A 13322-nucleotide genomic window follows, 5' to 3' on the forward strand; every position below is an offset into this window, starting at 1 on the left:
GTGAGGAAAGCTAACAATAAAATCCATGGATATATTTTCCCATTTATTTTTGAGAATGTCTAAGGGGTGTAAAAGTCCAAGGGCGACTTTAAGTCGTTCGGCTTTGTTAACGTGATATTAGTCACATAGTTATGTATGTCATAATGCATCTTAACAAGAACCACCACCAACAACAACAACAACTCCTCCTCCTCCTCCTCCATCGTAATATATGTATGTAATAAATAGGTATAATCGCGATTCGGGATGGATTGGATGGATGAAAAAGGGAAGTTCATCAGCTAACTCTCTCTCTCTCTCTCTCTCTCCGTAGTAGTAGCAGTAGTAGTAGTAGTAAGAGGAGGAGGAGGAGGAGGAGGAGGAGGAGGGGGGTTTTAGGGGGAGAGACAAATTGAAGACAGGCGGGCGGGCAGACAGAGAGAGAGAGAGAGAGAGAGAGAGAGAGAGAGATACAGAGGAGAGAATTAGGAGGAGGAATGCTGAAGATGAAGAAGGAGATGATGATGATGCCTCATCCTCGTCTTCTCTGCAGCTACAGGAGGCTGCCTTCCAACATGGCGGCTATGGCGGCTGCTGCTGCCACGTCGTGGCCATGGCCATGGCCAGTGCATTCATCAGTAGTGGTCGTCCCCCAGCAGCAGCAGCAGCAGCAGCAGCAGCAGCAGCAGCAGGCCATGAGCAGAAGAAGCGACATCACCAACGTCCTTATCCCTTCCTCTTCTACTGCTGCCGCCTCCTCGAAGAGGCCAATGTTGCCTCTCAGAACCTTTCCGCCTTGTCCTTCTCCTCCCTGCAGGCATTTCGCCTCTCGAAGTGGAGGTGCATGAGATAGATCCTCCTCCTATGATTCTGGTTTTATGTTTTCTTCACAAAATCCTGGAAATCTCTTAACGAAGTGGATATTTGAATCCCTTGTCTCTTGCAGCTGTCTGAAGTGTCTATTGTAAAGTATGCCTTTATTAAATTGGTTTCAGGCCGTGGCCCTTCCTCCCCCAGGGCTGGTGACGATGAAGACGATGACGATGATCTAGATGAAGATGAAGATGATGAGTTTGATGATGTCGAGGACCCCAATGGCTACGAGTGGGATTATGACACTTGGAACCTGCTTCATCAAGGAAAAAAAGAGACCGAGAAGAGCAGAAGGTGGCCTCTACCCATGTATAAAGCTCGTGAAATGGTTGATTATCACATGATAAAGAACCGAGTAGATGGACTCAAAGTTATTACAGGTATGAGGCACACTAACTACATGATCTGTTTTTCCTTTTTCTGAATTCCTTTGGATCCCTCCAGATATTAATAAATTAAAATATTGTTGCTAACTTGAGTAAATTATTTGGCAACAGTGTATGTATGTATTCATATGCTTTTCCATCAGAAGGCTGGTAGACATTAATTTGCCTCAAAATCTGAGAATACGATGTTTGGGGGAAGTCCTGATGTTAAGTACTCAATGCTACAATATCTGTAGGAAATCTAGACAGTGGGAAGTGTAAAATAATGAAAATAATTAATGAATTGGTAATTGCATCGATTTATCAACACTAAGGACATTAAGGCAATTTTCGTTATATCAGAACTGTGCACAAATCATTTGATAAAACAATCAAAGAGCATCAGAACAAAATCATAAACCACATGACAAAAAATAAACCATGAAAAACCACCATAAATCACTTGAGAAAAGAATAAAAGACCACGAAGTTAGGACCCTTCGTGAAATATATGGGGTATCTGATAGCCTGATATATTTTCTGGTTACTCAGGGTTTTTAGTTATTATGATAGGGAATGAATTTCTATTTTTCAATTGTTATGATAGATAGCAAATAAAAAAAGGATGGACTACACTGACACGTATATGGTCAGCTTGATTTAAAACATGAGGGTGATTTGGACTTAGCGTTCTTCCAGAAATTAATTTTTACCTCATCATCATCATCAGGGATTCCACAATGTTTATGCTCTTCTTGGGCTGCTCCTTTCTTGTGGTGAAGATCATATGTTATTGTTTTTATATTTTGAACTTCAACTGGTGGAAAGTGATGTGTGCCCTCCCAAGAAAAGGCCTTCCCTACCAATAGAGGCTCAGAATTGTTTACATTGAGTTGCATGAAAACATTGGAGTTGTGAAATGGGTCATATACACTCATTTTCTTTAGAAATCTTTTTTGTTATGACACAGCATTAAAATACAAGTATTTGTGTTAATCCCAGCAGCATGTTAGTCTTTTCACTGTTTACTTTGAATCTAAACTGGTCACTTAAAATGACTCTGTCAATGGTGTCAAGCCAATGGATACCATCATCATTGGTCCCGACCTTACCAAACAGTCTGGATTCTGGGTGTTTGGTCTATCCATCAAGTCCATAGTTGCATTAAATGTGTGTTTCCTTGGTGAAAAAAGGAAGGGTAGTTGTTATAAACCAATTATTTTACCATTGTTATTGTTGACTCATGGATATACATTTTATGTAAATAAATCTTTAAAAAAAACTTGTACTATTTCTTAATTTTTAAAACAAAGAAATGAAGCTACTGGTGAACCAAGTTGTCCTTGATTTCATTTTGTCATCTCCTATAAAAATATATCCTTTAAATATGGTATGAGGCTCAATAACCAATGCACACATTACTTGATGGGGCAACCAACTTCTATTCCATCTTTTTGAGTTTTTTGACTATTTTGGAAAGGTTTTTACACTGTTGACTCATGGATATACATCTTATGTAAATAAATCTGTAAAAAAACTTGTACTATTTCTTAATTTTTAATACGAGTAAATGAAGCTATTGGTGGACCAAATTGTCCTTGATTTTATTTTGTTGGAGCTCTCTCCTTGTCATATCCTACAAAAATGTATCCTTAAAACATGATATCAGACTCAACAACTAATGCACTCATTACCTGATGGGGCAGCCTCTGTAAGGGCTTCCAAAAGCTGAGGCTTAATTAGGGAGGATGCTCACTCTTGGGCTGAGACAGTTGATCACTTGCTCTATTGGACTTTGCTGAACCAGCAGCACTAATTGCATATGGTTGTCAGGGTCGACAATGCCCCCAACTTGGTAGAACCATACAAAATAGTTAGTATGATGAGGAATGTAGTGATAAAAGGAGATGCTTGCAACGTGAAGTAACTCGGAGTATTGGTACACCCAAACAAGCAAGAGCAATCGTCCAACACGCCATGAGGAAGAAGAAGCGATTGTATTTTTAGCTAAATTTGAAGATAATCTGTATCGCTTGTTTCTAGGACAAGTAAAAGAGCATGGAAAATGTTTAATGATAGGCAACCTACCACACAAGTGACCTCACCTCAGGTGTGGCATGAATATACTAAGGTCCTATATGATATCCCGGGGCAGCCTCTACCTCCCCACCCACATAGCTGACGCCCACATGAATCCACCTTTTTTTTACTCCACAAAATGTAAGAAATGCCATTGACTGGTTACAATTTGGGAAGGCCCAGGAGCATGATGGATTGGTTGGTGAGCACTTTATCGATGACTGTGACATCTTGCTCCCATTGCTAGTTACACATCTTTAATAGAATCATTTGTGAAGTTTTCCCGACTAGATCTATAGAACATAGCATTATGCCAATCCTCAAGAGTGGAGACTCCATTATGCCAAGCAACTATAGGACAATCATGATTGGCCATTACTTAGCTAAACTATACGGCTCAATTCTAGAGTCAGAATTGAGTATATCAGTAGAGCAAAATCGCTGTTGTTCAGCTGGGCAGGCAGGCTTTCGGAAGGGATTCACCATTGCATAAGCCGAGCATGCGGCACAGTGTCAAAGGCTTTTAAAAAATCCGCAAATCAACAATAAATTCTCTTAACTTCTTCTATCATTTTATTAATAGTAAATATGCCAAGCGGAGTAAAAGCCAATGATGATGTGATTGAAAGCCCAAACAATCAAATGCATACTTTGTCAATGGAAAAGATCGCAACTATGTATATCTCATTGCAAGAGACAGTGATGCATATGCAAAGCGAAATGTATGCTTGCAAGGAGAGGGAATTAACTCTTCAACATACACTGGAAATGCAAAAGTTAGAGATTAAAGCTTTGCGTGAAGAACTACATGCAATGAAGAACATGACTATTCAAATGCAAGATAATAGGATGCCTGAAATAGAAAGAAAAATGTTGAGTCTTGAAGCAGAAAAAGAGATTTTAGTGAAGGCAAATGCCGAAATAAAATCTACAATTGAAGGGAAGGAAGATGTGATCATGACAAGGTGGAAAGATGTTCTCTTGAAAGAAACACCAAAAATCACACAAAGACATTCTAATACCATGGATGTGTTAGATGCAAAGGAGCAATACGAAATCGAAAGAAGAAAGAATAATATTGTCATTAGAGGTAATCAAAATGCATAGCAAGCAATGACCTATGGGACCATAAGTGCTTCACGATTGAAAGTAATGTTTTGGAATTGTAGAGGATATCCATGGAATAAGGGTTTAGGACTCAATGATGTAGCTCAAGGTATGGATATTATATTTTTGGCTGAAACATGGGAGCATGAGGCAAAACGTATACCTAAAATAGACGGTTACCTCATAAAATCGATATGGCCTCGCTCCAAAGGGAATATTGGGCGTGCCGGGCTAGCATGTATTTACCATGAGAGCATAGATAATTCTATCAAAGTATGCAAATATGATGACTATAAGAGATACATATGGATAGAGGTTAATTTGGGGAAAGAGAAGTTGTATATAGTTGCATGTTACATTCCTCACAAAGACTCAAACTACTATAGTAGGTTTATGTTAGATTGTGATGATCCTTTTACAGAATATGATATACTTTCATTTGAGAAGCTTGGTAAAGTTTTAATTATGGGAGACTTCAATGCAAAAGTTGGAAATTTCCAAATTGTGGAGCCATTGGAAATTTATTGGAAATCTCCGGACTCAGACCACAAGCCATTGTACTTAGAGCTTGCAATTCTACATTCCACTAGATGCCGTGGAGTGAAAGACAAAAAGAGATGTATCATCCGACCTTGCTACGAAAAAGCTAAGATGTATGCAAAGGAAGTGGAGAACCATTTGTTAATTTTTTCTCTAAGCAACGATGTTAAAGAAAATTGGCAACATTTGAAGGATATAATCCTTAAGGTTGGATATCAATGCTTTAAGAGACATGTGGACGGGCATAAGGTGTGTAGTTTTCCATGTAATTCTTGGTTCGACGATGAATGTAAGATGTATCTCAAATGGTTTAAGTCCATAGAAGGGGGGAATGAAAAGATTGTTGCATGGCACATATACAAGAAAGTAGTGAGGAGAAAGAAAAAAAGATATTTCCAAATGCAAGAGATGAAAAAGAAAAACTTGTTTAAGCTCAAACCAAAATTAGCATGGGGACAACTCAAGGGTAAGAAAGAATATGTGAGAGTAATCATGGAAGAGAGTCGACTACAAGGAAAAACATTTTATTGTTGTTTTGTTGATTTCAAGAAAGCTTTTGATACCGTACCACGAAGTGAGCTTTGGAATAGAATGGTAGACATTGACATGCCATTAGCGTACCGAGTTGCGGTTGCACGCCTATATGAACAAGTTAAATGCCAACTAAAAATGGATAGTGGATTTTCAAAGCACTTCTTAAGTAACATGGGGGTCAAGCAAGGATGTCCACTATCACCCACACTCTTTGGCTTATGTATTGATAAATTAGAAGAAGTGGTGAATAAGGTTGCAAGAGAAGAAGGAATGAATGTCCCCAATTTGATGCAACATGTTATCTTATTGCTTCTATATGCAGATGATGTGGTACTCTTCTCATATGATGTTGATAGTATGCAACATTTACTTGGGGTACTAGAAGAATTTTGCCATAGTAGTGGACTAGCAGTGAATGTGGAGAAAACAAAAATGATGGTAGTGCAAACCATCCAACCTCATCATTACCTTATGCTCACATATAAAGGTGAACATATACAATTTGTTCAAAGCTTTAAATATCTTGGTATTGATGTACTTGCCACAAATAAATGGAGTGCATGCTTTGATTCTGCTATTGTTGCTAGAACTCGAGACACAAGGAAAAGTTGTTGGACAACAGTACAACCACACAATCTCATGCACAAAGAACAATCACAACTCTCTTTAGCGCCATCACTGCTACTAATGCTAGAAGTCAATCAAAGGCTACACAAATGGGCCCCCAACAAGGACATAACAAAGGGGTTACAATAGATCGGGCAATAGTAATTTGTTGTACACATAGGCCCTAGCCCCATGGACCTTGATCTCACCACCCTTGTCATCTACAGATAATGGCCATAATCTCCCGCCACAACAGGTGCTTCCTTCGCTTCAAAGACCTCTGCATTCTGGATCGACCTATGCCAGAGATATTTTGAAGACAAAAGTTACAATGTATCTGACTTGAGAATCTTATGTCTGCCGATAACAAGATTCTTTTGTCTCTTTTTATCTTATTTACTTTTATGTTTACTTAGTAACATTTATTTTATTTTGATTTGTTCTCAAAGATCAGACACCACTTAAGATGTATCTCTTGTTTGGTCTTGTAGGGCATTTTGGCCTCTTAAAAGATGTTAATATATTTTTCTTTCTTACTTCTATCCTTGTCAATATCTTGATCGCCACCTTGACATTGGACATACTCTTGACTGCCGAGTCATCCCACGTTGCTTTGGTTTCTTTTTGGTATCACTTCTCATGCATCTTCATTTATTTCTTCGATGTTAATTCTCCTCCAGCAAGATGGTATAACAGAAGAGGGTTTTGGGTTCTATTAAAAAATTAACAAGAACCTGATGATTCTGGTAGCATTCACTGTCTGCCAGTGTGAATGTATCAGAACCTTGGACAAGAGGAAGAAAGTATATTTCAGGCATAGCTGGAGGAAGAAAGTATATTTCAGGCATAGCTGTTGAATGCTCTAAGTACTTCATGGAGTATGTGCTGGATCCCTTCCTTCCTCAACTGAAAGTGGAGCACATAAAGGCTTGTACAGGGATTCTTATTCCTCAAATATAGGAAATTCAACCTTCTTTGCATGAATAAAATGCTTCATTGCATGGTGAAGGAAGTAATTACAAGTTTGTTTATTTGACTGACAGATTTTGCTGCTAATTTAGCATCATAGATACTTTGGATATAGTTTACTATTTCATGCTATGACTGTGGAAAGTATTTCGAGCACTCATTTGGATGGCCAATCCCATGTACAAAAATATATCCCTCAGCCAGATTTTTAAGAGACATGTAGAAACTTTGAAATATCTATCTGACATTCAGTATCACTGTGTTCTCACGACCATATATTGGCAGCTCTAGGTCCTTTGCCTTTGCCAAAGTGGTGCATGATCAGCTTCTTAGAATTCCCCGTTTTACCTATGAAGAACAGGTAGGGTCCATGCATTGGTGGTTCCCACAACAAAACCATTATTACCCTGAGACTGATATGTTATATAGGTAAAGTTTCGAGGTGAGTCATTTGTCTATTCAGCAATTACTATTTAGTGTAGACAAAAGTCATATTTCTGTGTACTTGGGTCTTGTGACATATGTTAATGCGCATGAAGTTGAATCTATTATATTTCAGATTCTCCACTGGGAGAGTTGCCTCCTGATTGGGCTGAGGATGACGAAATTGATCTAGCACCAGGGTGTACTGCCCCTAATTGACCACTTTATTAGGTTTGGAAAGCTCCACAGAAAGATATGATGAGTCAGATTAATGCATGTACATTTGTATATGAAGAAAATGGATGTAATTATTTACATTACTTAATCTTTTTCGGTTCTATTAGATCAGTGATGTTGCTCAAGCTTTCTATCTTCTCTGGTTATAGCTGATTTTGGAATGGATTTCAATGGAGATTCATTTCTTCAGGTTACCATCATAGATATTTCCGAAAATGATTTCTACCATTAAGTATCAAACATTTATGTTATTTGGACTACTTTAATTCCGGAATATATACTAGCAGTTCATGAACCTCCATATTAGGAATTTTAGATTTTATCAAACAAAATTGATGCGATGTTACATAATTCCATAATTCCTTGCTTCTTTTTGTCAACAGGTACAAATGAGCTATTGGTTGGATACTTATTGTTTCAATAGCAATATTCGTTTGATGTTGATGAGAGATAATTTGATCTATGTTTGCAGAATACAGTATTGTTTGAGTTAACAACACATTTATACTTTAGAATTGACCTTTTCTGCAGATCCAAAACAAGAATATGAACTTAGAAAGACTCTGCATGAGGGTCTTGTTGAATTTTACAGGAAGACACAAGCTGCATTTGATGAAATTGATGCTGCTGTGGAGAAGGAACAAAAGAATATCGAAGGAGGTGATGATAAGAAAACCTTGCAAATTGAAGTGGCAGGTGAAATAAGTGAAGCAACAGAAAGTCAAAAGAACTCTGTTGAAGAGATGATAACAGAAGGAATGCAAGAGACGAAAATCAGTCTTGAGGCTGTGGAAAGCGGTGGGAGAGCGGATTCCTCCCTACAGGCAGAGTTGCCAGAGAGTGAGTCTCAAGGTCACCAGGAAATTGAAGGGACATTGAAGACAGGAGAAGGGCAATTAGCAGAAGGGAGCAATGCCGATTCGGAAGAATTGAGAACAACAAGTGTGATTGATGATATACTCAATGACGTGCTCACTGTGCCAGATATTACTGTCCAGGGTGAAGATGCTCTGGAGGCAAAAATAAAGGAAGGTGCTGTTGGTGACGAAGTGAATGCATTAAATTATGACAATTGGGTAGCTTATAGAGACCAAGAAATGGCTAAGAAGTATGAAATAAAGAAACATCATGCAACCTTGAGGTGGAAGATACAGTTGGTATTGGGGCCCGGGGATGTGTGGCATCCAGCCAACAGGAAGGCTTCTGTTGCTGTTTATGTTCGAGAATTGGGTCTATCAAAGCATGCTAAGCAACGCCTTTTAGCCCTTGTTGGGAAAAGATACAAGTCTCCCCAAGATGAGTTGACAATTGTTAGTGAAAGGTTTATTTCTACTGTATATCCTTGCACACGCTTGAATTGCATGTGTTTTATATTTATAAGATAGTTTTCGATGGAGTCTCAGACTAGAACATTATATCCATTCCTAACCATGCCTGCTTCGTTATGTTGTTAAACTAAAACTGCATGATCAGTTATTCTAAAATCAAGAAATCTTTCAACTGGATCATGATGTCATATTATAGTTATGACTAATGATTTTTTTTACATGGACAGGTATCAGCATAGATATGAAAATCAAAAGGATGTGTTGCGCACATTGCTAGCTTTGATTGAAGAGGCTAAAAAGGCTGATGAATATGTTAATGATGCAAGAATCAATTTCATCAGGGAACAAAATAAGGCATCCAAAGGGGAAACTGGAACAACAGACTCTCAAGTTCCCATTTAAGAGTATTATTTTGAAGGTGATGCCTTCTCCTTTGTAAAGGTGGTTATCATAGTTTATCTGTCTTTTTGTAATACTCACTGACAGCATTAGAAGATTAATTTTCGGAAATGTTACAGATTACGAAGTCTTCATTTATGAAGATAGGCTGGAATGACCTTGATTTAGATGGGAATAATTAGCCATTTGAGCAGGATTGTGATAAGTGATTTGACAAAGAGTTTATCCACATTATGGGAGGAAATGTACCTAAGTGGGTATCATAATATACGATGCCATTTCAAATAAACAAGCAGACCATAATTTTTTGTTAATTTAATATTTTTGGAGAACCTGGATTTGGCATTGTGATATCAACAATATTGAATGAGGTTTCTCCGCAAATGCTGTGTACTAGTCACTTTCATTCACAGTGCTACTCAGTTTTATGTTGTGCTCTCCACCTTTTTCATGCGGGTGAGAATAGATGGAGGCACATGAATTATATCAGCAGTTTGCAGTAAATTCAAGAATCCCTGCAAATAAAGTCTGAATATGAGAGGTTTATATTTGGTCTGATAGAACCCATGTGAATGGAGAAATGGTGGTTGCCAAACGTAATACGTGTGCTTTCAACCGTTCATGTAAGGTGGCATGCAATATTACTTCTCTGGTTATTCTTGCTTTTGTTTGTTGAGTACATTCTGTATGAGCTCTTTATATAATGTAGAGCACTTTTCGTAATATCTTCCTCATCTTCTTTTAATAATCCCAAGAGTTAAAACAGTCCAATGTTATGCATCTGTTTCTAGTCATTGTGCCATGGCCTAAAATTAAAAATGTGGGAAGTGGATGAACTGTTTTCATCAACGATTGAAGTGCAATGTTATGTTTAAGTTTTGAAAAGATCAAATTGTCGTACACAATCATGCTACATTGAGTGAAGTTCAATTGAGATGTGCAATTGAGGCTATCATTGCATATATGTTGTGAGAATGTTCCTATCATTGCATCCATGCCAAGATAAGGATAGGTGAATAAGCTAAAAGAAAAAGTATTAGTGCATGCTAATGAGGCAGCATAACTTTTATGTGATAGAGAAACTAAAGAATATTGTAAAGTGAGAGCTCATAGGTCACAAAATTTTGCTTTTGAGTGCCAACCTTTGTTGACACGTGGATTACCTTGGGGTAGTGAATTATGAGGTCAAGTAGGAGATCTATAATGACAAAGGCAAGGAGGCCATCAATCCTAAGCTTGCCACAGCGAAATGGTAGTGTCCTTGGGACATTGTTTAGTTTTTGTCCTTATTTTCCTAATTTCTTATATGTGATGTAACGAGCTTATCTATTGTAAAGCCCTAAATTTATTCATTGAATTTGATGTAAATTACATGATATACAACTGTCATGTATTTAAATCATGATGTATGATGTATTTTAAAGTAAAATTGTAAATCACAGTCCTGGGTTGATTTGCTGGAAATGAGGAACGTGGCATACTTTTCGGTTTGGAAATCTAAGCACCGAATTAAAAACTTTGCATAAAATTCTCCCAATCCAGATGGGATGTGCTCAAATGATATGCTTAGGGTTAGAATCGGCCAAACACTCACACAACTACTGACCACTCTGGGTTATGATTCAAAACAACAGGGAAACAATAACAAAATGCAAAACAGGGACACACGATATTTTACATGGAAAACCCTAAGTCGGGAAAAACCACACCCTCTGGGTACTAAAATTTCACTATAGTTCAGAGTGTACAGATAGAAATAAACCACCGACAACCTCCAAGTAAACCCAATTATCCAAAGTTCTGGAGACCTCGGGGAACTCAATTACCAGAAGGTTCAATTGAGCCTTGGGCTATTGGTAGGTAGTACCCAATTGAATCAAGGTATGTCATATTGGCAGAGTACTACCTACTACTAGATCACGTAATTCTTGGTGAAGGGGCATTACACGTATATATATATATATATATATGTATGTATGTATGTATGTATTTGGAGATTTCCATGAAAAAAAACCTCCACGTGAAATGGACAAAAGAAAAGAAACGAATATATGGAGAAACGGACAAAAGAGGTAAGACGATCATAGATGATGAGTACATATGAATGAAGAAGGGATGAATGGATGGGGGTAAAAAAGGAGTGAACAAAACCGACGAGTCCTGCCCCATCATCATCATCAACGACCGTAGTTCTAGTTCTTGTTTTTCTTCTTCTTCTTCTTCTTGTGCCAACCCAATGTACCCGCCTCTGTTGCTGCAATGGCAGCAGCGCTAGCTATGCATCAACAACTCACTCACTCACTAAATCATGCCCACGATGCATATATATGTCTGTCTGTCTATATTATCTTGTGTGAGGAGGTACTAGAAAAGAATCCTTCGTTGGTTGGTAGACCAACCAAGGGGAACTTCAAATTACCTATTGTATACCCTCCTCCTAACAGTGGCAAACCGGGAGGCAACAACGGTTGTCAATCATCCTCAAAACAACTCACTCACCACACCTACACCACCTACACCTGTCCCCATCTTACAAACCCGCGGTTAGTTAAAACCCTACTAGGATTTAAACATTGCACACAATTATTGGCCAAGAGTAGCACCACTACCACCTCTTCACCTTGCAAATTGAGTGCAATGAATAACCTTTTTTATTCAAAGTCTTAGGTAGAGCGTGTGATAAAACAATCAATGCTGATCACATTCCATAGTGAGTAGGGCCTCGACAATTTAATAGACACCATGGTTTCAACTCTCACTAGGCCACATTTTGGGAAACAGAAATAACAGTCTCCAAATTGAAAAATGTTGCCTCATCCAAGATCACAATATAGCAAAATAGGGTTATGTGCTCTATACGATTCAGACTGGAGTCGATCTATTTTTTGTTTTAATTAATTATTGGAAAGACCACAATATAGGTGCTCTCTTTTGATTACTACGCCATTTTCTAACTGCATATAAGTTTGAACCTTTTTTAAGCAAGATATTTATTCATTTTTGGTTTTGATGGAAACATCATATCCCATCACAAAAAGACTGATATCATTATGGCATTACGCGACAAAATTTTGAGTTTTTTGGAGGCATTGACATCTTCCTTCTCCTTCATGAATACAGAGTTGAAAAAAACTTGGAATTATCAGATCATCATTAAAGACATTTAAAAGACAATCATGTCATGCTGCATAGACTCATCTTCTGGCATTTAATAGAGATAATCAAGACATGCAACATGAACTCATTCGAGAGAATAATGACATCCAATAAAGCAATAGAGTTTTCTCTCCAAGCAAGCACATTTCTGCAACAAATGTTGGAACGGAATTAGTTCATATTCTCTGCAAACTCAATTTATTTACGACCTTGAATGCCGGAATAGGATACACACACCACAAGTCATATGCTGCCTTTTTGAATTAGGTGACCTACATCGTAATAGGATTGAAACAAGCATCAAAGTACAGAGTGTCTCAATTTGAGGTAAATATTCACAATTTCCCACCTGCAAGCACATGGTCAAAATAACCTACTATAAGAACAGATTCTTGTAGATCAGAAAAAAAATATAGGGATCAGTATCGCTACATGAAGAAGCCATTCTTTCCCTGTGAAACTGGAACGACCATTTCAGACGTAAAAAGAATATTCATTTTTGCACTATGCTTCTGTTTGTTTCTGGAAGTGTGATGCTACACCCACTCATTATTGTCCTTTTGACCATTTTACATGATCATATGACATACAGTGGACAGTGTATGTCAACATTTTAGCATCATATGGTAGATTCTTTATGAATCATGGTTCATGGATGATGAATTTTGAAATTTTGATGGTTGATGTTTTAGTGGTACATGATATATCAAAATCAGATGTCTCAATG

At 37.8% G+C, this 13322-nt stretch overlaps 1 protein-coding gene across 1 annotated transcript; it reads left to right on the forward strand.

Annotated features, from left to right (window-relative positions):
- The first annotated feature begins 520 nt into the window (after nucleotides 1-520).
- Nucleotides 521-9771, forward strand: LOC147857140 (uncharacterized). Its single transcript, XM_087328579.1, has 4 exons — nucleotides 521-819; nucleotides 975-1232; nucleotides 8244-9033; nucleotides 9268-9771. Exons 1-4 carry the CDS (start codon nucleotides 555-557, stop codon nucleotides 9440-9442), a joined length of 1488 nt encoding a protein of 495 aa, XP_087184705.1. The 5' UTR covers nucleotides 521-554; the 3' UTR covers nucleotides 9443-9771.
- The last annotated feature ends 3551 nt before the right edge of the window (nucleotides 9772-13322 follow it).

This window comes from Azolla caroliniana, unplaced genomic scaffold, assembly GCF_043228905.1.
Source record: "Azolla caroliniana isolate FFs.n. ecotype wild unplaced genomic scaffold, voAzoCaro1.0.p SCAF_12, whole genome shotgun sequence".
NCBI lineage: Eukaryota > Viridiplantae > Streptophyta > Polypodiopsida > Salviniales > Salviniaceae > Azolla > Azolla caroliniana.

Coding starts and splice junctions, on each gene's coding strand:
- LOC147857140 (XM_087328579.1), top strand. CDS start 555: ATGGCGGCTATGGCGGCTGCTGCTGCCACGTCGTGGCCATGGCCATGG. Junction 820..974: donor TTTCGCCTCTCGAAGTGGAG/GTGCATGAGATA, acceptor AATTGGTTTCAG/GCCGTGGCCCTTCCTCCCCC. Junction 9,034..9,267: donor TTGACAATTGTTAGTGAAAG/GTTTATTTCTAC, acceptor TTACATGGACAG/GTATCAGCATAGATATGAAA.